Genomic DNA, 25,468 nt, shown 5'->3' with positions numbered 1-25,468 from the left:
GCAATCAGTCAGACCAGTGATGAGGGGGATGGACGGGGAAGCCAAAAGCAGTGTGTAGGGAGATGGGTGACTAGGCAAAGTCGTGGGAAAGGAACGGATGGGCAGGCAAGTGTGGTAAGGAGGGAGAGGAGGTGGTGGGGAGGGCAGACCGAGGAAAAAGGGGGCAGTGGGAGGGCAAAGGGGAGGTGGGGAACAGTGTTGGGGGTAAGGAGGGAAAAGTAAGGTATTGAAGGGAAAAAATGGGGGGAGGAGGAGGTGGTAAAGAAAGGTGACAGAGAAGGGGTTGTCAGAAGCGAGAGAAGAAAGCTGGTACCTGTGAGTTTCTCGTGGGTTCCTGTTGTTCCCTTATAAAGATGACCTCCTGAGCTGTTCCATTATACTATAGTTCTAATCCCTTTATAATTAAAAACAGTTAGACCAGGGGTGTCAAATATGCGACCCAGGGGCCAGATGAGGCCCCCGGTGGGCTTCTGTCAGGCCCGCAGTGGAACTGGCTGTCTTCTGCATCTTCTTCCACTTGTGCTGCTGCTGCGTCATCGTAGGTTTGCAGCTTACCGATACACACCCAAACAGCATACTCAAGATTGCAACAGCACAGACATTTTGATGCAATCATTCAGAGCAAGAGGTGTCAGTTATCAGACACTGTTAAATAAACAAAGTATTGCAAGAGTGCTAACGTTTTAAGCATGCTTTTATTTTAAGTTTTCAAAAAAAACCTTTGATTTTGTGTCCTTTATAAAGTTTATATCTCCGCTAGCTGGCATTACCTTTTATGACACACATGGCCCGGCCCAACGAGGTCTCGTTTATTTCAGATCCGGCCCTCATAACAAATGAGTTTGACACCCCTGAATTAGGCAAAACACACAGTTTCATAGTTTGCACCCCAAAGATACACCTTTTGTTTACTACAAAATTTTTTTTCTAATGTCAACTTTTACTTTTTTCCCTCTACCCCCTCTGAGGCCAAAAATTAAGATACCTGTGCTATGGTAGTTCAGGGTGTCGCAGCATTGCACTTTTCTGTCACGTTTTGAGTATTTTTTGCCATTTTGCTTTTGGAGGACTGAGACATTTATACCGTTGAGTTCCGTAACTATGCCAAGCCGTACAACTGTATTTGCGAAATAAAAATGCAGTGGTGCATTTTTATGTTGTTAATCAGTAAAGTAACTTTTGCATATATTTCAATTTTCCATGAGAATTCTGTCCCCCCCCCCGGAAAATGTGTCCCCCCCCATGGCTTTACTTTACTTTACATTTCGGTTTATACACCGCTCAGACCCAGAGGTCTCAGAGCGTTTTACAGGTATATTGCAAGTGCAAGTTAATCCCTAGACTATGGCCACATCTATTACAGGGGGTGGGGCTGCCTACCGGCACCCAGGTGGTGAGTTTAGCTGTTCCCCGGCTCTCTTTCCTCCGGCAGTCCACTGGCGTCGGCGTCCCGTTCTTTTTGCTGTCTAAGGCCAGTCTTCTTACCTCCGCGATCTTCTGGCGCGCGGCCCGTAGCAGCCCCGGCCCGGCTATGTACTTCAAAATTTCTGGAAATTTTACATCTTTGGCTGTGACGCAGTATCACAGGATTCCTTCTATCATTACTTTACCTCAGATATTGGCTTACTCCAGGGGTGTCGAACTCATTTGTTATGAGGGCCAGATCTGTCATAAACGAGACCTTGTTGGGCCGGGCCATGTGTGTCATAAAATTAACGCCAGGTAGCCGAGATATAAACTTTAAAAAGGATACAAACACAAAGGTAGGGTTTTTTTTAACTTAAAATAAAAACTTGCTTAAAACATCAGCACTCTTGCCATATTTTATTTACTTAACAGTGTCTGATAACTGACACCTCTTGCTCTGAATGATTGCATCAAAATGTGTGTGCTGTCGCAATCTGGAGTATGCTGTTCAGGTGTGTATCTGTAAGCTGCAAACCTATGATGATGCAGCAGCAGCACAAGTGGAAGAAGAAGCAGAAGACAGCCAGTTCCACTGCGGGCCTGATAGAAGAAGAAGAAGAGAAGAGATTGGATTTATACCCCGCCCTTCACTACCCAAAGGTGTTTCAGAGCGGCTTACAATCTCCTTTCCCTTCCCCTCCCCAGAACAGACACCCTGTGAGGTCGGTGGGGCTGAGAGAGCTCTTGACAGACACTGTTTTCAAGAACAGCTCTGAGAGAACTACGGCTTGCCCAAGGTCATCCAGCCAAGTGCAAGTGGAGAAGTGGGGAATCAAACCCGGCTTTCCCAGATTAGAGTCCGTGCTCTTAAACAGTACACCAAAGCGGTGTAGAAGCCATCCGGGGCCTCATTCGGCCCCTGGGCCACATGTTTGGCACCCCTGGCTTACTCCCTTGATGCAGGAGTGATGTGTTGGGTGCCCCAGAGAGACAGTGCTTAATTCATTTGGGATTGACACTTTCTGGTGGGGAAAAAAAATGGCAAGGTGTGACTCCTGCACATATTTCCCTGTTTTGATGGGAAATTTGGGCCTTCACCCCTGCTGTAACTAGCAAGAGTACCTCAGAAGCGGAAGATACTGTGAGCCTGTGGGATCCCCTTCCTCTGAGGTTTTCCAGAAGAGGCATCTGTCAGAGATGCTCGTGGTGTAGATTACCTAGCCTTGGGGAGTTGGCTTCAGGGACCTAGTGGAGCCCTTCCAGCTCTGTAGTCATGGGTTTCTGGAAGGTCAGGAAACTGCGGCTCAGACCCGAAGAGGAAACCTTGACACGTTCGAGGCACTCTGTGGCAGGCGTGGTGGCGATCCAAGTCTTAAAAGGACCTTTTTGCGAAGCCTTTCCCCTTCTTGAAGCGGCATCTCTTCCTACACGTATGCTTAAAAAAAAAAAAAAAAAGAACGCCGATAAATATAGCAGCCATTGTTTGTGAGGGATTGTAAAGCAGCGCGGGGGCCGAGGCGGATGACATCATGAGATTCGGCTGCCAGAGCCGCGGCCCCTGATGCACATGTGAGAACAGTTGTTCTACGCAGATGGGGAGAGCGGCCGGTTCCAGATATGATATCACAGCGTGAAATGCACAGCATTGTAAATAGGATTTTCGTAGGCACAGATAATAAGGCCCATCTGCTTTCGAAGAGAAACTTGGGGAGTTCCTTTCCTTTTTTTTTCCCCCCTTCCCAGAGGAAGAGTGCCGTAAGAAGTATTCCAGCGTCGCTTATGTGTGCGCTCTGAGGCCAGTCGTGATCGCGCGGGGTTTCACGAACGCGCTCTGTTTTGAATCTGTTGACCTTTTGGTGATAACGGGCAAAGGGGGTCTCTTATGCCGAGTTGCTTTGGGAAGCTTGCTGGCCGCGCAGGCGACATTTCGTCCCAGATTGGCCATGGTCAAATGGCTGTATTTGAAACCCTCAGAGCAAGAGTGGAATGTAAATATAACAGACAGACATTGGACAGTCTTGGCACAAGGTCTGTAGCCTGCAGACTTTTTGGATGCTGCAAACAGGACTGCTGAAGCATTCCTTCTCTTTCTGAGGTTGCTAATTGCCTCTGGTTGATGACTGAAAATGTAGTCCTCTGGAAACGTCTCTTCGGATTATAAGAAGGCAAGATGAACCATGCTGAATCAGACCAGTGGTCCACTAAGTCCAGCATCCTGTCTTATACAGCAGCCATCCAGTTTCTCTGGAGGGCCAACAACAGGGCACAGAGGCCGAGGCCTTCATAAGAACATCAGAAGAGCCCTGCTGGATCAGACCAGTGGTCCATCTAGTCCAGTATCCTGCCTCCCACAGGGGCCAGCCAGTTCCTCTGGACAACGAACAACAGGGCATAGAGTCCGAGGCCTTTACAAGAACATAAAAAGAGCCCTGCTTGATCAGACCAGTGGTCCATCTAGTCCAGTATCCTGCCTCACACAGGGGCCAGCCAGTTCCTCCGGAGGGCCAACAACAGGGCACAGAGGCCGAGGCCTTCATGAGAACATCAGAAGAGCCCTGCTGGATCAGACCAGTGGTCCATCCAGTCCAGCCTCCTGTCTCACACAGTGGCCAACCAGTTCCTCTGCAGGGCCAACAACAGGGCAGAGAGGCCGAGGCCTTTACAAGAACATAAAAAGAGCCCTGCTTGATCAGACCAGTGAGGGTCCATCTCGTCCAGCATCCCGTCTCACACAGTGGCTAACCAGTTCCTCTGGAGGGCCAACAACAGGGCAGAGAGGCCGAGGCCTCTGTAAGAACATTAGAAGGGCCCTGCTGGATCAGGCCAGAGGTCCATCCAGTCCAGCATCCTGCCTCACACAGTGGACAACGAGTTCCTCTGGACCTGGAGGTTCAACAACAGGGCACAGAGGCTGAGGCCTTCCCTTGAGGTTGCCTCGTGGTGCTCGTATTCAGAGGTGTACTGCCTTTGAACGTGGGGTTTCCCTTTAGTCAACGTCGCTGCTAGTTGTGGTCCTCCATGGTTCTGTCTAATCCCCATTTAAAGCCAACTATGCCTCTGGCCATCCCTACATCCTCTGGCAGTGAATTCCATGCTTTAATCAACTTGCTGTGTAAAGAAGAATGTCCTTTTGTCCGTCCTGAACCTACTGCCCATGAGCTTCATTGGATGCCCTGGAGTTCAAGTATTACTGCATTGGTCAGGGAGGAGGGATCACTGAGAGAACACTGAATGAAACAGACAGACAGACAAAGACTTTCACAGCTGGTGGAAGACAGCAACAGAAGGGGGGGGCAAGTGAGTCTCTCTGGGGAGAGAGTTCCAGAGTTTTGGAGCCACGACTGAGAAGGCCCTCTCCCGGGTTTGCCACCAGCCTAATCTCAGAAGGCACTTGGAGCAGGACCTCCGAAGAGGAGGAGGAGGAGGAGGAGGAGGAGATTGGATTTATACCCCGCCCTTCGCTACCCAGAGGTGTCTCAGAGCGGCTTACAAACGCCTTTCTCTTCCCCTCCCCACAACAGACACCCTCTGTACACCAAACTGGTGTAGAAGAAGAAGAAGAAGAGATGGGATTTATACCCCGTCCTTCACTACCCAAAGGAGTCTCAGAGCGGCTTACAAACGCCTTTCTCTTCATCTCCCCACAACAGACACCCTCTGTGAGGTAGGTGGGGCTGAGAGAGCTTTTGACAGAAATGGCTCTTTTTTCAAGGACAGCTCTCATAAAAACTATGGCTTGCCCAAGGTCATCCAGCAGCTGCAAGTGGAGGTGTGGGGAATCAAACCCGGTTCTCCCAGATTAGAGTCTGCACACTTCACCACTACACCAAACTATGATCATAGTGGTTGGATGGTTTCATAAGTTACCAGGTGGGTTCAGGTCGTAGCCTCATAGAATTGTAGAGTTGGAAGGGACCTCCAGGGTCATCTAGTCCAACCCCCCGCACAATCCAGGAAATTCACAAATACCCCCCCCCACACTCCCAGTGACCGCTGTTCCACGTCCAGAAGATGGCCAAAAACCCCATCCAGGATCCCTGGCCAAACCGGCCTGGAGAAAATTGCTTCCTGACCCCAAAGTGGCGATCAGCATTTCCCTGGATGTTTACGAAAGGGCCACAAGTCCTGGCAGGAGAGAAGAAGAGATTGGATTTATACCCTGCCCTTCACTACCCAAAGAAGTCTCAGAAAGGTTTATGATCCCATTTATTTATTTATTTTATTAGACTTCTATCCCGCCCTCCCCACATCGCAGGCTCAGTGTCCCACTGCAAGTCTGAAACTATTGAAGCTGATTACATGTTGGAGATTGGCATCCGGCTTTGTATTGAATTGTTCACAGGCTGTTCCCAGTGCATGTCAGTATGAGTATGAAATCCACAGCAGCTTAAAGGGAACACCCTGATGAAGGATGAACTTTGAAACGTTGTTCTCAAACATCCGGATACAATGTCGAATTATTTAGTAGTACTCCTAGCAGTTCGAAAGCAAGAAATTGCAAGTAGATAAATAGGTACCACTTCGGTGGGAAGGGAACAGCGTTCCGTGCGCCTTGGTGTTTAGTCATGCCGGCCACATGACCATGGAAACGTCTTCGGACAGCGCTGGCTCTTCGGCTTTGAAACGGAGATGAGCACTGCAACCCTAGAGTCGGACATGACTGGATTTCGAGCAAGGGAGACCTTTACCTTTACTCCATTGTTTATACATTGCAGCACATACCAGTTCTCCATTGTTTACCTTTTGTACTTCTTTATTGTAGCTGCTTTGTATACATTATTCCCTATTACATGTTTTTCAGCTTTTTGGCAGGTTGTAATTGTTGAGTCTGTTAACGTCACTTGTTTTTGTTTTCTATTATCATTATCCGGTGCACTTGTCATTAAAATTAAGGCGTCAGATACCATCTCTGGCATGCAGTTCTGACCCGCTGAGGGGAGGCCTAGTAAGAAAAGAGGGACGGCCGCCGCCCTAGTTAAAAGCTTTGCTTTCCCTTCCCCTCCCCACAACAGACCCCCCTGTGAGGTTGGTGGGGCTGAGAGAGCTCTTTGGGGAAGTGCTCATGAGAGAACAGCTCTGAGAGAACTGTGACTGACCCAAGGTCACGCCAGCAGCTGCATGTGGAGGAGTGGGGAATCAGACCCGGTTCTCCCAGATTAGAGTCCGCGCTCTTAACCACTGCACCAAACTGGCTCTCAGACCAAACTGGCAGGTTCATCAGATGGAAGTAGAGTTGTGAAAGAGAACACAGTCTTGTCATTCAATGCAGTAGAGCTTGTGCAGAGGACAATCTTGATGCTTTGTGTCCTGGTTTTTCTCAAGGAAGAAACCAAGTGCTTGGGTAAATGACTTTGGAATACCCTTTTCTAGGTATTTTCCTTCAACTGAAGTGGTTACCGTTCCTTGTGTAGCCAGTTCAAAGTTCAAATAGCGCATAGTTATTCTATTTTCCATCTAAGCGCAAAGAAACTCATAGGTGTTTTCTGGTGGGTGTACTGCCAGGTTACAATAAAAAGTCCTCATCTCTCAAGTCGGAATGTGCCTGCTAAGTCATTTTTATTAACGGTCCAGCAAGACAAAGCATCTTTTCTACAAAAGTGTAGCCTGAAAAGATGAGTAATATGTCCTTATGCTAATGGTGATCCCTCGTGTGAAGAAGGACTCTCTGAATTGGCCACTTTCCTCCATAAATTAGAATAGTTTTCATGTATGGTCACCTACATTCAGCGCTCTTTCAGAATAGCACGGAAGTGTACTACAGTGAATTTGTACAGGAATAAAACTTCAGAGAGAATCCCAGAGATATTAATTCTGTCCTGCGAATGTTAATTCTGTCGGTCGAAAATGGAATAGATCTTCTTCGTGGTCTCTGTGCATCACACCCTTGGGGATACTCTGCGCCTGCGCTGACCTTCTCGGTACCGATAGCTAGCAAAAGGGATTTTCGCGCCTCTCCCAGGTCACGCGCCGGCTCCACTGCGCATGACCAAGGAGGGGCACGCAGATCCCGCCAGTTCTCTTCTGACCGCCGCGCTGGTAGGACGCCTTCTGCCTCGGTCTGCTAAGTACCAAACTTTTTTTGCTAAACTTACGTTTAGTTAGTTTCTTTTTCTTTATTTTTGTAGTTAGCATTTTTCTTTCGGTGTTTGTTCTTTATTTACGTTCCCCTCCCGCTGGCCTATGGCCCCGCGGTGGGGTTGTTTCAAACGGTGTAGGACTTGCGGCCTTAAAATATCCCCCACCGACGGGCACTCGCTTTGCCTCGTTTGTTTAGGGGAGTCGCACTGTGTCTCTAAGTGCAGACATTGCCGAAAGTTTTCGAACCAGACGAGAAAAAACAGGGCAGCTCGTCTACACTTGGCCCTGATGGAGAAGGCACTATCTCCACAGTCCTCTTCACCGTTGGACACGTCCGGGCACGCCTCGATGTCCACCTTGGCTGCGGACACTTGTCCTCCCGTTCCGGGATCATCGACGTCGACGGTCGCAATCGATGCTTCGGCACCGAAACGATCGACGCCGATAAAGGACCACCCCGTACCTTCCAAGATCCGGAAGCAGGGCAAAGACTCACAGCAGTCGAAGAAACCTAAAACGGACAAACCCAAAGTCCATAAGGTTTCGGCTAGTCAGGGTCGAGATCCCACGCAAGAACCTCACCCGATCGGTTCGGATCTCGACATCGACCTTACTCAACAGACAAATCAGTCGCAATCTGATATGTCGAGCCGTCAATCCTCTCATGCCTCCCCAGAACGTGGAGTCGAGGATCGGCACCGACCAACTTCTCCTCCCCTGACTTGGGATGAGAGGCAATGGCATTATTTGTACGGGAATCGATACCCATACCCTTGGGCACTCCCGATACCACCCCCACCTGAATGGGATCGTCAGTCGGTGTCATCCCGCATTTCGCGCTTTCAAGATCGACCATCGGTATCGAAGCAGTCGATACCGACGCATCCACCAGACCCGGTTGTGCCCCCGATTAACACACCGGCACCGTCTCAACCTGAATTACTCGAATCATCTCCAGAACCATCCAATGTATCCTCCGATTCAGATGGCTTTTCTGAACATATCGAGGATGTAGATGCACAGCCCACCTCGCAAGATGTGGAAGCGGATTTACCTATTTCTCCATCAGAGGATGTTAAGTCTTATGGAGATTTTATTCAACGCATGGCATTAGATCTATCTATGACTCCTACTCTCGTTGCCAGTTTTGTGGATGATAACGTTTTTGACATTATGCACTCTAACACTTCGCCCTCCGTGGCTCTACCAATGACAAAAGTTCTCTTGCAAACTACCAAGGACTTTTGGACTCGTCCAGCCTCCATTAATGTCTCTAATAAGCGTCTGGATCACATGTACAAGGTCCAGGAATCAGGGGCTGAGTTTTTATACACACATCCTAAGCCCAATTCTTTGGTCGTTTCCTCGTCCACGAAAGGAAAAGCGAGCCACTCTACTCCATCAGACAAAGAAGGAAAAAAGTTGGATTCGGTTGGTAGAAAATTCTACACTGTCGGTGCAATGGGCATTAAAACGGCGAACTATGCCGCCTGCATGGGCCGTTATCAATTCAATTTATGGAAGCGTTTGAATGATTTCCTCCCGCACGTGCCCAAAGAGTGCCAACCTCAGATTAAAAGGATTCAGAATGAAGGGATGGTCTTGGCTAGACACCAAATTAGTGCTGCCAAGCATTCCCTGGAATCCGCTAGTAAGACTCTAGCAACCTCTGTAGCGTTACGCAGACATGCCTGGCTCCGCTCTTCATCATTGCCATATGACACCAGATCCTCGGTGGAAGACCTTCCCTTTGAAGGTTCTGGATTGTTTAGCTCCACCACTGACACGGTTCTGCAGGAAATGGATAAGAGTATCAAGACGTCCAAGAGTTTGGGGATCTCCCCCACGACCAAATACTCGAAATCCAAGCAGTGGCCTAGGCAACCTTGGTCGACCAGGCAACCGTACAACAAATCACCTACGGATCAATGGCAAAGACCTCCCTCTCAGTCACGGTCTTTTCCCCCGAAAAATAAGGGACAATCGTCCGGTGCCTATAAGTCGAAATTCCCTAAGAATCCCAAACAGGGACTTTGACTTCAACCTTACTGCTCAGACTCGCCTTGCACCCTTCCTGCACGCATGGCTCGCCATTTCTACGGACAAATGGGTGCACTCTATAATAAGAGATGGCTATCTCATAGAGTTTTCTCTGACTCCCAAAATCTCCCGTTTTATCAGAACCCCGGCGTCTCCTGCCCTGCTACAGGAGGTACAATCGCTGACACAAAAAAACGCTATAGAGAAAGTCCCGATGGCGGATTGTTGCCGCGGGATTTATTCCAAATATTTCACGGTCCCCAAGAAGGACGGAGGACTTCGTCCAATCATGGACCTTCGTTTTCTCAATCGGTTCATCATTTACAGAAAGTTTCGCATGACCACGTTGCAAAGCATTTTACCACTCCTGTCTCCAGGGACTTGGATGGTCACTTTAGATCTCAAAGACGCTTATTTTCACGTCTCCATCCATCCTCGTCACAGAAAGTTCCTCAGATTCGCAGTCGGGGAGGACCATTACCAATTCAAAGCCCTTCCATTCGGGCTCTCTACCGCCCCCAGGGTTTTTACGAAGGTAATGGTGGTTGTCGTCGCTCATCTTCGCCTTCAGGGCATTCAGATCTTTCCGTATATAGACGACTGGTTGATGGTGGCAGATTCAAGAGAATGTCTCCTTCAGCACATCACCATCACATTGTCGGTCCTATCCTCCCTTGGAATTCTGGTGAATTTACAGAAATCCATGCTGCAACCTGCAACTCGCGTGCAGTTCATAGGAGCTGTCATAGACTCCCTAGCCACTCGGGCGTACCTTCCTCGCCAACGGGCAGATACCATTCGTCTGGAAATTCAACGTTTGTTCCAGTCCAACGTGACATCAGCGGTCCACATTCAGCGGATCTTGGGTCTCATGGCAGCCACCACTTCCGTGATCGAATATGCACGCCTTCGCATGCGCCCGTTGCAGCTGTGGTTTCTAAAGAAATTTCGCCCTTCCATCCATCCTCCGAGCCTTCAACTGGTAGTGCCTCCGCAGGTCCTCGTCTCCCTGCAGTGGTGGCTCGTGGACACCAATCTGTTGGCGGGTGCACCGTTCCAACCGATCGTTCCCGTAATGTCCATCACCACAGATGCCTCCCTGTGGGGTTGGGGTGCTCATACAGACGACACTTGTGTGGGTGCTCCATGGCAACCCCTTTGGAAGAGTCATCATATCAACTATCTGGAACTGCTGGCCGTAAAATTTGCCCTCAGATCCTTACTCAGACAGGTTGTAGGAAAAGCTGTGTTGATTTTTACGGACAACACAACTGCGATGGCTTATATCAATCGCCAGGGCGGGACCGTGTCCAGGTCCCTTTGCAGGCTAGCTATGGACATATGGGAAGAGTGCCTTCATTGGAACATCACTCTCCAAGCTGCCCATCTGCCAGGAACTTTGAACCAACAAGCGGATTTCCTGAGCAGAGGGGGAGCATCGGACCACGAATGGGAGTTGAACTCAAAGTATCTCCTTCCTCTTTTTCAACATCTGGGACATCCCCACATCGATGTTTTTGCAACTCGATTGAACAAGAAGTGTCCCAGGTTTTGCTCCAGAGCGGGGTTGGACCCTCTGTCAATGGGGGACGGTCTGTTGATGTCGTGGGCTCACGACTTTCTATACCTATTTCCTCCGATTCCGCTGCTCCACAGGGTGCTTGTGAAAATACAACAGGACAAGCCCCATTGTCTCCTGGTAGCCCCCTGGTGGCCTCGGCAGGTGTGGTTTCCGACACTGCTGCGGTTAGCCAAGGGATCCTTCGTACACTTCCCGCAGGAGTTGGATCTCCTCCAAGCTCAGGAAGGCCAGGTCCTTCACTACGATCCTCTGAGTCTCAAGTTGACTCTATGGGAAATACGCTTTCAGTGATGGATGACCGTATCAATGAGGTCCTGTTGAATTGTCGTAAACTGTCTACTAGGACGTCTTACGCAAAGAAGTGGGATTTATTCCTACAGTACTTGAGTTCTTCCAATTTACCTCCTCCGCCAGTGGATTTGAGGTCTATTTTTGCGTTTATTTTGTCCAGAATGGACTTGGGACTCAGTTTTTCTTCAGTTAAGGTGTATTTAGCTGCGGTGTCAGCTTTTCATCCATCTATTGATGGGTTTTCAGTTTTCTCGCATCCTCAGACGAAACAGTTTTGTAAAGGTCTTATTCGCCTGTACCCTCCCCGTCGTTCTCCGACTCCGGCCTGGGATTTGGCTTTAGTTTTGCGGTTTTTGATGGGAAAACCCTTCGAACCACTGGCCACTTGCTCTCTAAAGTTGTTATCGCTCAAGACTGCGTTTCTGGTGGCCATTACTTCTGCTCGTCGAGTCAGTGAGTTGTCTGCTTTAAGGTGTGATCCACCATACTTGATTTTTTCCCCTCATGGGGTGTCGTTGTCTTTGGACATCTCCTTCTTACCGAAAGTCGTTTCGGAGTTTCATCTACGTTCAGATATAGTTTTGCCGTCATTTTTCCCGTCTCCTGCCAATGAAGAGGAACGGAAATTGCACTCTCTGGATGTTAAGAGGGCGTTGCTGTTCTATTTGGGCAGGACCAAGTCTTTTCGTCAGTCTCCAGCCTTGTTTGTTGCTCACAGTATGCCCTCCCTAGGGAAGAAGATCTCTTCCCAGACGCTGTCCAGGTGGATTGTGGAAGTAATCAAGCTATGTTACGCTTTGGCTAAGAGACCTCTTCCAGGTCAACTTCGCGCCCACTCTACAAGGGCGGTGGCGGCTTCCACAGCTTTCCTGAGAGGGATGCCATTGGAGGACATCTGCAACGCTGCGACTTGGGCTACTCCGCTCACCTTCGTGAAGCATTATGCCCTTGATGTCCGGTCTACTCGTCGTGTGGCGTTGGGTCGGTCTATCTTGCAGACGGCGCAGGTGTAGGGCCTCGGCCCCTCCTCCAGGTAAGAGTTATTGCTTGCTATTCTCCCAAGGGTGTGATGCACAGAGACCACGAAGAAGATAGACAGGTTGCTTACCTGTAACTGGTGATCTTCGAGTGGTCATCTGTGCATTCACACCACCCGCCCTCCTTCCCCTCTGCTCTCGGCCCTTCATCTTGTTTCTTTGAAGGCTGTTGGGCGGCGGTCAGAAGGAACTGGCGGGATCTGCGTGCCCCTCCTTGGTCATGCGCAGTGGAGCCGGCGCGTGACCTGGGAGAGGCGCGAAAATCCCTTTTGCTAGCTATCGGTACCGAGAAGGTCAGCGCAGGCGCAGAGTATCCCCAAGGGTGTGAATGCACAGATGACCACTCGAAGATCACCAGTTACAGGTAAGCAACCTGTCTTTTTCCAACATTAATGGCAAACGTTCTCTTTAATGGCAGGATTTAAGAAGGCTGAAAAATATTGGTGTTAACTGAAATGTTATTTTTCTTTTAAATTATATCTTTTCAGTAGCATTCTCAGAGTGGCTTTTGATTAAAGAAAAAAGAAGCACACACAAGTCGTGTGATCCGATGCAAAGAGACAATAGACACCGTAGCAGTCAGAAAAATAATAGCAGTGCAAAGTGTATCACAGACCAGAACCAAGCTCACACAAAAGCCCAAAGAAGCAAAACAGCAAAGTACATTTTTTACTCTTACCATCTCAGATTAAAAGCTTTCCCCTGGCCTTTTAACACTAAGAACAGCTGGGGCAAAACCTACATTCAGTGGTGAAGGTTCCAGATGTATTTTATTTTTATTATACAATTACAGGTGATCTAAAGAGAAAACAAATTTATATCAACAAGATACAAAAAAATCAAAAAGATTAAACTGGGGATAATAGCCAATAATGAATATATTGGTTGGACTCTAATCTGGGAAAACCTGGGTTTGATTCCCCACTCCTCCACTTGAGCTGCTGGATGACCTTGGGCAGGCCATAGTTCTGTCGGAGGCCTAAGGAGGGCAGGCTTGTGGCAACAAGGGCCAGGTCCTTTTCAGTGGCGGCCCCGGCCTGGTGGAATGAGCTCTCGGAGGAGATCAGGGCCCTGCGGGACCTTTTGCAGTTCCGCAGGGCCTGTAAGACGGAGCTCTTCCGCCAGGCTTTCGAGTAGGAGCCGCCAATGCCACCACCACCACCGCTCCACTATAGAGCGACACCGCTGGAGGGCCGAGCAACTTCTATCTACAGCCCTGGCCCTCCCCCTTCTGGTATGCAAGATGTTTCGGATCTTTCTATTCTTGCATCCTGATTGTACTGAGTTTTAACTGTTTTATCTTTTTATACTGTACGCACTTTGTGTCTTGTTGTAAGCCGCCCTGAGCCCGCTCGCGAGGAGGGCGGGGTATAAATATAATGAAATAAAAATAAATAAAATAAAGACGTTTGTAAGCCGCTCTGAGACTCCTTTGGGTTAATGAAGGGCGGGGTATAAATCCAGTCTCCTCCTCCTCCTCCTTCTCCTCCTCCTCCTTCTTTTCAGGCTGGTTTTGGGTAGTTTGATGAGCCGGGGGCGGGGGGGCTAGGCTCACAGGGGCCCGAAGTGGTTCTTGGCAGGCTCGGCCTCCGCTGTCTTGAGACGACTGTTGCGTTCCTCACTTGAAGCCAATCCTCGTTTGCATCTAAGGAAGCCGCTCTTGGGCTCCTAGCTCTGCCGAGAAGAAATCCCCACCTCTGCTGTGAGCATGGTGCATTATTCACCAAGGAATGCTGGCTGTCAGAACGGGCAGGCCCCGTGCCACTTTTGATTTATGGTCCTGGGTAGTATAATGTTGCAGTGTTTTTCATTATTCATTGTTTCCCCAGGATCTGAGCAAGGGTATTGCCTCTGTCCTGGTGGGAAGGGTTGCGGGAGTATTGGCCCAATAAGTGAACCCCGGCAAATTGTTGCTATTGCTTTTATCGGAATTGCATTAAAAAAAGTTATTTCCCCCCCATCCCTAACTGCCGTTCTTATCTTTCTTTCTTTTTTAAAGGGACCCTTGAGAATAAACCCCAAGAAGTACCACGAGGCCTTCATTCCATCTCCAGTAAGTAACGTCTAATTCCTGAACAGTTTCGACTGGGGGTAGTCATGTGAGTCTGCACAAATAGAACAAAATTTGAGTGCAGTGTCACCTTAAAGACCAACAAAATCTTCCAGAGTATAAGCTTTCGTGAAGCAGCATTCACCTTGTCATATACAGACGAAGTGGAGTTCAAAATGTTGTCGAAGGCTTTCACGGCCGGAGTTCATGAGTTGTAGATTTTCCGGGCATGGTTTCCTGTCCTGGAAAACACAAAAGGCTCTACATCTTACAGTAGCGCTACAGATAAGATTAGAATTTCAACAGCCGATCCATATGCAAAAGAACCTCCTCAGGAAAGCTCCTCCTACAAGATGATGACTCAGCCCTACCCCACTTTCCTGAGTAGATATAAATTGCCTGCCTACCATTTTCCTTCTTCTCACCTGGACACAGAGAGTCCTCCATCTTTCTGTGTGATACCTCTGAGGATGCCAGTCACAGCTGCTGGCGAAATGTCAGGTCCTACAATGCCAAGACCACAGCCATACAGCCCGGAAAATCTACAACAACTAAAGTGGAGTTCCATCAGCCCTTATATCCCAGGTGGAACGTAAGAGGGACTTCCCACCTTCTGGCCTGGATATAAAGGCCGATGGACCTTCATTCTCCTTTGTATCTGGCAGAGTGAGCATTGACTCACAAAGGCCTGTAGCCCGGAAAATCATAGAACCATAGAATGTTAGAGTTGGAAGGGACCTTGCAGGTCATCTAGTCCAACCCCCTGCACTCTGCAGGAGAATAGCCGAAAGATAGCCCTACGACATACCCGAAAGATGGTTGTCCAGCTTGACATGCTTGAAAATGTCCAGCGAAGGAGCATCCACCACCTCCCGAGGCAGACTGTTCCACTGCTCAACCACTCTGACAGTTAGGAAGTTTCTCCTGATATTTAGCCGGTAACGACTCCCTTGTCATTTCCACCCATCAGATCTAGTCTTGCAGTCCGGAGCAAGAGAGACTAGATCTGCTCCATCTTCTACATGACAGCCCTTCAAATACTTGAAGACTGCAGTCATGTCCCCTCTAAGCCTTCTCTTTCCCTGGCGAAACAGACCCAACTCTTTCAGCCTTTCCTCCTAAGACTTGGATTCCAACCCTCTCGCCATCCTGGTTGCCCTCTTCTGGACACGCTTGAGCTTGTCGACATCCTTCCTACAATGTGGTGCCCAGAACTGGACACAGGACTCCAGGTGAGGCCTGACCATAGCAGAATGGAGTGGAACTACCACCTCCCGTGATCTGGACACAAGGCTTCTGTTAATGCATCCTTGAAGACTGCAATCCTGTCCCCTCTAAGCCTTCTCTTTCCCAGGCTAAACATACCCAACTCTTTCAGCCTTTCCTCATAAGACTTGGATTCCGACCCTCTCACCATCCTGGTTGTCCTCTTCTGGACACGCTCGAGCTTGTCAACATCCTTCCTACAACGTGGTGCCCAAAACTGGACACAGGACTCCAGGTGAGGCCTGACCATAGCAGAACAGTGCGGAACGACCACCTCCCTTGATCTGGACACAAGGCTTCTGTGAATGCATCCCAAGAATGCATTATCTTTCTTTGCTGTCACATCACACTGCAGGCTCATGTTTCGCTTGTGATCAACTAGGTCTTTAAGGTGCACAGAACACGCCCCGTATGAATCGTTTCTCCCATCTCTGAACTATCTCCTGGGCTCTGCTTGGCAGCTAGCAGTTAAATCCCAAGATACGTGTGCGCCGTGTAAAGCTGTTGGGCCCGGTCTGTCAAGGGCTGCTCCTACGTGGCCTCTGATCCGCGGAAACCCCCTTGAAACGAATGCCAGTTGTTGAGGGGCAGGAGTTTCGGTAGTTCCAGCACACTGTGATCTGGACTTCTGGTGCCAGAGGCGATGCCTGCCGAAGCCAGCTGAGCCCAGGTTGGGACCACCGGTTAGCCGTAAACCGGAGGGGGGTTTATGATTCCCGCTTACAGATGGCTTACAGATTTTCCCCTGGCTTTAAGTTAAGCCCCCCAAAGCAAATGCGCTCCTCTGCTGCCGGCCCGCTGCATGAGCTAATGTGTAAACTTGATCTCAAAGTAAATGCGCATGCTGTGTTTCGAGGCGCTTGGTTTTGAACATTGAGCTCGGTGCCGTTTGTGGTGAAGCGCGCGGACTCTAATCGGGGAGAACTGGGCTTGATTCCCCACTCCTCCACTCGCAGCTGCTGGATGACCTTGGGCAAGCCATGGTTCCGTCAGAGCTGTTCTCTCAGGGACAGTTCTGGAAAGAGCTCTCTCGGCCCCACCTACCTCACAGGGTGTCTGTTGTGGGGAGGGGAAGGGAAAGGAGTTTGTAAGCCGCTCTCTGAGACTCTGAGTGAAGGGTGGGGTATAAATCCAATCTCCTCCTCCTCCTCCTCCTCCTCCTCCTCCTTCACTGTGGGTACCAGTGTTCCCCCTAAGCTGAGTTGGTGTGAGCTAGCTCACAGCTTTTTAGCCTCCAGCTCACACATTTTAGTCTCAGCTCAGGAAGGATGGCTCCAGAGCAAACTAATTTATGCAGTATCCAAATTGCTTGCTCCCAATTTCAATGCCAGTAGCTCACACACTAGAATTTTTGCTCACAAGACTCCACAGTTTAGAGGGAACATTGGTGGGTACCTGCGATTTCTCCTCCTCTTACCTTGTGGGTCTGTTGGATGAGAGGACTTATTGGTCCTGAGCTTGGGATTTGTCCATCCAGCCCTTGCCAGTTATCTGCTCTGCTATTGGTTTCATTGAAATCTAGGCGGCCACAGGCTTGCTTTTAATGACAGCTAGAAGTAATTCATTAGAAGCAGCGGGGAATCTGCTGTTGGGTAGCTTCAGCGCCCCCCCCCCCACTAGCACAGTGAGCAGATTTAATAATTAGTAGATGTCAGTCTGGTTTAGACGCATCTAGGTGGGCGATAGAGGGGCCGCAGTGGCTCCGAGGTTAAGACGGTGAGCTGCAGACCGGACGGTCGGTAGGTCGGCAGTTCGAGACCCGAGTGTGCCGCGTGACGGAGTGAGCTCCCGTCTCTGGCCCCAGCTCCTGCCAACCTAGCAGTTCGAAAGCAAGAAATTGGAAGTAGATAAATAGATACGGCTTCGGTGGGAAGGTAACAGCGTTCCGTGTGCCTTGGCGTCTAGTCATGCTGGCCACATGACCACGGAAACGTCTTCGGACAGCGCTGGCTCTTCGGCTTGGAAACGGAGATGAGCACCGCCCCCTAGAGTCGGATTCGACTGGCTTTTGAGCAAGGGAAACCTTTACCTAGGTGGGCGATACACTTGGCAAGGTGTAGGAGAAGAGTTGCTACTTGCTGCCCCTACTTTGGGCAGTTCTTGTACTGGTGATGCAGGTGAACATATGAAGCTGCCTTCTACTGAATCAGACCCTGGGTCCACCAAGGTCAGCACTCTCTACTCAGACTGGCAGTAGCTCTCCATGGACTCAGGCAGAGGTCTTTCACATCAGCTGCTACCTGGTCCTTTTAACTGGAGATGCCGGGGATTGAACCTGGGACCTCCTGCATGCCAGGCAGAGACTCTTCCACTGAGCCACAGCCCCTCTTTGCAGCTCTCCAGGGTCTCAGGCCGAGGTCTTTCCCATCACTTCCTGCCTGGTCCTTTTCACTGGAGATGCCGGGGATTGAACCTGGGATGGGGATTGAACCTGGGACCTCCTGCATGCCAGGCAGAGGCTCTTCCACTGAGCCACAGCCCCTCTTTACAGCTCTCCAGGGTCTCAGGCTGAGGTCTTTCCCACCACCTCCTGCCTGGTCCTTTTCAACTGGAGATGCCGGGGATTGAACCTGGGACCTCCTGCATGCCAGGCAGAGGCTCTTCCACTGAGCCACAGCCCCTCTTTACAGCTCTCCAGGGTCTCAGGCCGAGGTCTTTCCCACCACCTCCTGCCTGGTCCTTTTCAACTGGAGATGCCGGGGATTGAACCTGGGACCTCCTGCATGCCAGGCAGAGGCTCTTCCACTGAGCCACAGCCCCTCTTTGCAGCTCTCCAGGGTCTCAGGCGGAGGTCTTTCCCACCACCTCCTGCCTGGTCCTTTTCAACTGGAGATGCCGGGGATTGAACCTGGGACCTCCTGCACGCCAGGCAGAGGCTCTTCCACTGAGCCACGGCCCTTCTTTGCAGCTCTCCAGGGTCTCAGGCAGAGGTCTTTCCCATCACCTCCTGCCTGGTCCTTTTCAACTGGAGATGCCGGGGATTGAACTTGGGACCTCCTGCTTGCCAGGCAGAAGCTCTTCCACTGAGCCACGGCCCCTCTTTACAGCTCTCCAGGGTCTCAGGCTGAGGTCTTTCCCACCACCTCCTGCCTGGTCCTTTTAACTGGAGATGCCGGGGACTGAACCTGGGACCTCCTGCTCACCAGGCAGAGGCTCTTCCACTGAGCCACAGCCCCTCTTTACAGCTTTCCAGGGTCTCAGGCAGAGGTCTTTCCCACCACCTCCTGTCTGGTCCTTTTCACTGGAGATGCCGGGGACTGAACCTGGGACCTCCTGCTCACCAGGCAGAGGCTCTTCCACTGAGCCACGGGCACTCCCCAAACACACATCAAGCTGCCTTCTACTGAATCAGACCCTTGGTCCATCAGGGCCGGTATTGTCTACTCTGGCTGGCAGGGGCTCTCCAGGATCTCAGGCAGCCTTTCACATCACCTGCTACCTGATCCTTAGCTGGGGGTGTCAGGGATTGAATCCGAGAACTCCTGCATGCCAAACAGATGCTCTGTCACTGAGCCATGGCCTCTCCCCTAAGTGCTCTGGGTGACTGTCTGGTGGTGCAGGGGACAACGCTGGGAGATTTTCCCCTCTTAAAAAGATCAAAAGGGCAAGGGGATTACGTGGACATGATCTCCTTGCCATCAAGCACTTGCCATCAGGCACTGAGCCATTTCAGCGGGAAGGTGGGGTAGAAATTTAATAAATAAATAAATAAATAAGAATAAATTGTGGGGGGGAGGCATGGCTGACAGCTTCTTGATGCTTGTAGAATTTGTTGCTTGGTATGTCAGAACCAAGTGTGGTGGCTCAGTGGTTAAGATGCCGAGTTGCAGACCAGAAGGTCTGTAGTTCGGCGGTTCGAGACCCGAGTGTGACGGATTGAGCTCCCTTCTCTGGCAGGTAACAGCGTTCCATGCACCGTGGCGTTTAGTCATGCCGGCCACAGGACCACGGAAACGTCTTCGGACAGCGCTGGCTCTTCGACTTTGAAACGGAGATGAGCATTGCAACCCTAGAGTCGGACTCGACTGGCTTTCGAGCAAGGGAAAGCTTTACCTTTACCTTTTATCTCAGAACCAGGCAGTACACAGATATTCAATGCACATTTGAGCTTCTGCGCAACTGATTAGTGCACAGTGATTAAAAAAAGGCTTATATTTGCATTTTGAAAGGAGGGTATGTATACTTTTAAAGAGATACAACCCCAAGTTTTGAGCGGCCAGTGCCTGCTTAATATCTGATGACCCCTCTGTGGTCCCTTCAGTTCCTTGTGAAGTTTGTTCTGTTCTCTCCGGCCCCACTCCAATCCTACATGCGTTTGTGTGAAGCAAGTACCCCGGTGTATCTTGTTCAGTGTGTGAAAGATTGCAACTTTGTGCTGATCCTTGCTGCTTTGCTGGAGAGGCGCTGGATGACTCTGCAGGGCTCTAAAAGCTAAACGATTCCTACACTTTTTATTATCTCAGCTTTAATTGACTGTTCGTTTATTATTTAGCGGTGTCTGAATCTGCTGCCAGCCACCCTTAGTGTTTGTTTTAAGTAGAAGGGTTGGATGAATCAGAATTTGACAATAAATAGGGATCATTGCACACTGGGAAAGCATTTGCTCGGCGTGCAGAAGGTCCCAGGTTCGACCCGAGCTCAGGTAGAATCAGGTAGTAGGTGGCGTCAAAGACCTCTACCCGAGACCCTGGAAAGCAGCTTTCAGCCTGAGCAGGCAATACTGACTTTGATGGTCCAAGGCTCTGATTCAGAACAAGGCAGCTTTATTTAGAGAATATCAGTGCTGCCATCTCCAAGGAATCTGCTTTACCTGTTCATAAAATAAATATTTGTTTCAGTTTCCGTGGGTACCCCTGTACCTTAGAGACCAAAACGATTTTGGGGGTATGGGCTTTTGTGGGTCAAATCTCCCTTCATCAGATACAAACAGGAATGGAGGTTCCTCAGTCCTTATATCCCAGTCTGAAGGTGGTGTTGCAAAGAAAGGAGTCAGGAATGATCCCAATGATCCCTCTAAGCTGTGGAGACTTGTGAGCAACAATTCTACTTTGTGAGCTACTGGCATTAAAGTTGTGAGCGATTTGGCTACTGCATAACTTAGTTTGCCCCGGAGCCATCCTTCCTGAGCTAAGACAAAAATGTGTGAGTTGGAGGCTAAAAAACTGTGAGCTATCTCACACTAAGAACATAAGACCATAAGAACATAAGAGACACCGATGTTGGATCAGGCCATAGGCCCATCCAGTCCAACACTCTGTGTCACACAGTGGCCAGAAATACCAGTGCCATCAGGAGGTCCACCAGTGGGGCCAGGACATTAGAAGCCCTCCCCCTGTTGCCCCCCCCCCCCAAGCCCCAAGAAGACAGAGCATCCCTTGCCCCAGAGCCCCTATCTATACCTTGTGGCCAATAGCCACTGATGGACCTCTGCTCCATATGCTTATCTAATTCCCTTTTGAAGCCGTCCATGCTTGTAGCCACCACCACTTCCTGTGGCAGTAAATTCCATGTGTTAATCTCTCTTTGGGTGAAGAAGGACTTCCTTTTATCCGTTCTAACCCGACCGCTCAGCAGTTTCATGGAGTGCCCACGAGTTCTTGTATTGTGAGAAAAGGAGAAAAGTACCTCTTTCTCTACCTGCTCTTTCCCATGCATCATCTTATAAACCTCGATCATGTCACCCCTCGGTCATCATTTCTCCAAGCTAAAGAGCCCTAAGCGCTTTAACCTTTCCTCATAGGGTAAGTGTTCCAACCCTTTTATCATTCGAGTTGCCCTTTTCTGCATTTTCCCCAAAGCTATAATATCCTTTTTAAGGTGTGGTGACCTCAGCTTAGAGGGAACACTGGTCAGGATGTAGAGATACGATTCAAAATGTAATCAGCTCGATCCCCTGCCCTAATCAACCTGATTACGTTTTTCATTGTACCTTTGCCTCCGACTCCCTTCTTTGCAATGCCCCTCCCATCTTCAGACTGGGATACGAGGGCTCAGAGATCTCTCTTCCCACTTGTATCTGATGAAGGCAGCTTGGACTCTCACGCCCGTAAAACCTCATTGAGCCCTAAGATGCTACTGAACTCAAGTCTGGTTTTTCAGTTTCCATGGAAATCTTCTAGGGTACAAAGAGCGAGCTTATGGGAGAAGAGGGACCCAACCAGGAAATCTCAGCGTCACTTGGGGATTGTGCGAATTAACCTGTTCGCCGGTACAAAGAAACAGCTTCTGTCGAGCTGCCGAAAGAACAGCGAATTTCTCACTAGCTGCCGAAAGAACAGCGAATTTCTCACTTTCCCCTGCTTGCCATTGCAACATTCGGCAGGGGCCGCTGGCAGGTGGTGGGGGACTACTTTTTTGTGTGCGATAAGTTAATAAAATTGCGGGGCAAAGAAAAAGGCCGGCCGTAATCACCTCCTGGCACCTCTCCCCTCTTACGGCTCGCTGCAGCACGAGGGTGATGACTGAAACGGGAAGGCGCTTCTCTCGCATGATGTCAAACATTTTAAAGCATGTGGTGGGACTGCGGGGGGGAGGGAGGGAAGAGGAAAATCTGGCCTCTTTCAAAGGACAGCTTCCAGCTTGAATTATGTTAGTCCAAGAAGCTTTGCGATTTTTCTGCATCTTGTCATGGGAGGCACAGCTGTCGAGCGGCTGCAGGGAGTAAAGTTGTCCTGCTGTGGAATGGCCTTAGTTTCACATCAGGGCAGCGGCTTTCCACCTGGGTTTGGAGGCTTCCAGCATCAGGGCAGGATAGAAGGTGCAGGCACGACCCTGTGGGCCTTGCTAGATGGTGGCGGATTTGGGCAATAAATGCAGGATTGTTGTAGAAACGGCGAGCCTTTTGCCCAGTGGGAGAAGCAGTATTTTGCTCAGTGGTAGACAGCAATGTTTTTGGTTCTGATCAGATCATAGAATCATAGAATGTTAGAGTTGGAAGGGACCTTGCAGGTCATCTAGTCCAACCCCCTACACTCTACAGGAGCATAGCCGAAAGATAGCCTTACAACATACCTGAAAGATGGTCATCCAGCCTCCGCTTGAAAACGTCCAGCGAAGGAGCATCCACCACCTCCTGAGGCAGTCTGCTCCACTGCTCAACCACTCTTACAGTTAGGAAATTTCTCCTGATATTTAGCCAGTATCGACTCCCTTGTAATTTCCACCCATTAGAGCTAGTCTTGCAATCCGGAGCAAGAGGGAATAGATCTGCTCCATCTTCTACATGACAGCCCTTCAGATACTTGAAGACTGCGATCATGTCCCCTCTAAGCCTTCTCTTTCCCAGGCTAAACAGACCCAACTCTTTCAGCCTTTCCTCGTAAAACTTGGATTCCAACCCTCTCACCATCCTGGTTGCCCTCTTCTGGACATGCTCGAGCTTGTCAACATCTTTCTCTTTCCTTTGAGTTAGAAGAAGAGGAGGAGGAGGAGGAAGAGGAGGAGATGGTGATGATGATGATTGGATTTATAGTTTGCCCTTCACTTGGAGTCTCAGAATGGCTTACAATCTCCTTCCCCTTTCCCTCCCCACAACAGACGCCCTGTGAGATAGGTGGGGCTGAGAGAGCTCTGAGAGAACTTGTGACTGACCCAAGGTCACACCAGCAGCCACATATGGAGGCATGGGGAATCCGGTTCTCCCAGATTAGAGTCCATGCTCCTAACCACTATGCCAAACTGGGGTCACGGGAGGTGTGGGGGGAGGTATTTATGAATCTCCTGCATTGTGCAGGGGGCTGGACTAGGTGACCCTGGAGGTCCCTTCCAACTCTATGCTTCTGTGATCGGTTGTGCAGATTAAAATAATGTTGTGCCCTTAGCAGCTGCCACCAGGATTGATTTTATTCTCCCCTCTCACTCCTGTTTCCCAGTATGTTTTTTAAAAATCACCCCTCTTCCCTCCACACTTGGACTTCTTTCAGGCATGTGCATGGCCCCACCTCCCGCAGCATCTGTTCCGTGGTTGTGCCCACCACTCCATGTCAGAATTCCAAAGGCGCCCCCAGGCTTAAAAAAGTTTGGGACCCCCCTGCTGTGGTTACAGGAATGTTGCGTCTACCCACCAGCTATTGCTTATAAGTCGTCCACTCATTTGCAGAATGGCTCCAGTCGGAGCCAGTGTCAGACTCCCGGATAAATCAGTTCCCAGCAACATTCATTCTGGAGAATGATATGTTTATTGAGACATCGATAGGATCCAGACTGGACATTGGTCGTGTTAGAACTGAGGTTAAAGGCGCGAAAGCAATAGATATACAGGGCTCAAGCAAGGGCCCTAAAAGGTTCAGAACCAATCACCCTATGGTATTCTACCCGCCAAAAGCAACGGCCATCCCACCCCCCTTTCCTATGCTATCCCCCAAACATGTAAAAGAAAGGCGAGCAGTGAAAGCTGAGACCCAAGGACACTAAGGTTCTCAGAGGTGATAAGATGCTTTCTAAGTCAAAGCAATCTAGCAAAGTGAAAGCATTTGGGTTTTACACTCTCCCACATCCCCTCTCGGTTGCTATGGAGTTTGACACCAGTTGGTTTCAGTAGCCTTAGAGCAGTTGAGTATTCATCTAAGAAAGCGAATGCAATCTTAGGATGCATTAACAGAAGCATTGTGTCCAGATCACGGGAGGTGGTAGTTCCGCTCTATTCTGCTATGGTCAGGCCTCACCTGGAGTCCTGTGTCCAGTTTTGGGCACCACATTTTAGGAAGGATGTTGACAAGCTCGAGCGTGTCCAGAAGAGGGCAACCAGGATGGTGAGAGGGTTGGAATCCAAGTCTTATGAGGAAAGGCTGAAAGAGTTGGGTATGTTTAGCCTGGGAAAGAGAAGGCTTAGAGGGGACAGGATTGCAGTCTTCAAGTATTTGAAGGGCTTTCATGTAGATGATGGAGCGGATCTAGTCTCTCTTGCTCCAGATTGCAAGACTAGATCTGATGGGTAGAAATGACAAGGGAGTTGTTACCGGCTAAATATCAGGAGAAACTTCCTAACTGTGAGAGTGGTTGAGCAGTGGAACAGTCTGCCTCGGGAGGTGGTGGAGGCTCCTTCGCTGGACATTTTCAAGCGGAGGCTGGACGACCATCCTTCGGGTATGTCGTAGGGCCTATCTTCCGGGTATTCTCCTGCAGAGTGCAGGGGGTTGGACTAGATGACCTGCAAGGTCCCTTCCAATTCTAACATTCTATTATTCTATGATCTGGCCCCGGTGCTAGGGTCCCAAAGGCAGCTCGGCGTTTGTGCAGAATGCGGCCTGGGAGTCGCCAGTGCTTAGAAAGGAGCGGCTGATAGAGCCTTGTATCTCAGCGGTGGGGAAAAGTTTGGTGATACCGGGCAGCAGAACTGAACTTAATCACCATCTGGGGAAAGGGGGCGGGTAGTCTCCTGCCCAGACATTAGCGGTACGTTTTCTATCAAGACTCAAGAAGAGAGCAGTTTTATGGCCGGCAAGGGTCCGCAGCAGCAATCACGGAGCAGATAATTAAAGCAGGAGCTGAGCTTGCTTGTGCTACGAGAACAGGGTCTCTCTCTCCTCTGCGCCGTGGAGCACCCGCTGTTGGCCTTTTGAGCGATTTATGTGGCATTACGATTTAGCAGTCCTGATGGGAATGGTTTCATCTTTCAGGACGCTGCCCAGGGGTGTACTTGTGAAACTTTGCTTCTGGATGTGACTAATTCGTGTCACACTTTTTTCATTTGTTCAGTCCTCCCCCCCCCCCCCCCAC

The 25,468-nt window shown here is 49.8% G+C and overlaps 1 protein-coding gene across 1 annotated transcript in view; it reads left to right on the top strand.

Annotated features, from left to right (window-relative positions):
* Nucleotides 1–25,468, top strand: part of DIS3L2 (DIS3 like 3'-5' exoribonuclease 2) — a 364,836-nt gene that overhangs the window by 47,816 nt on the left and 291,552 nt on the right. Inside the window, exon 5 of the mRNA XM_015414784.1 lies at nt 14,435–14,488. Coding sequence (XP_015270270.1) covers nt 14,435–14,488 — 54 coding nt within the window. The remainder of the gene's footprint in view (nt 1–14,434; nt 14,489–25,468) is intronic.

The sequence above is a fragment of the Gekko japonicus genome, unplaced genomic scaffold (genome assembly GCF_001447785.1).
Source record: "Gekko japonicus isolate JY-2015 unplaced genomic scaffold, Gekko_japonicus_V1.1 scaffold1662, whole genome shotgun sequence".
NCBI lineage: Eukaryota > Metazoa > Chordata > Lepidosauria > Squamata > Gekkonidae > Gekko > Gekko japonicus.
Note: the sequence above shows the minus strand (reverse complement) of the source record. Positions and strands in the feature narration are given on the sequence as shown.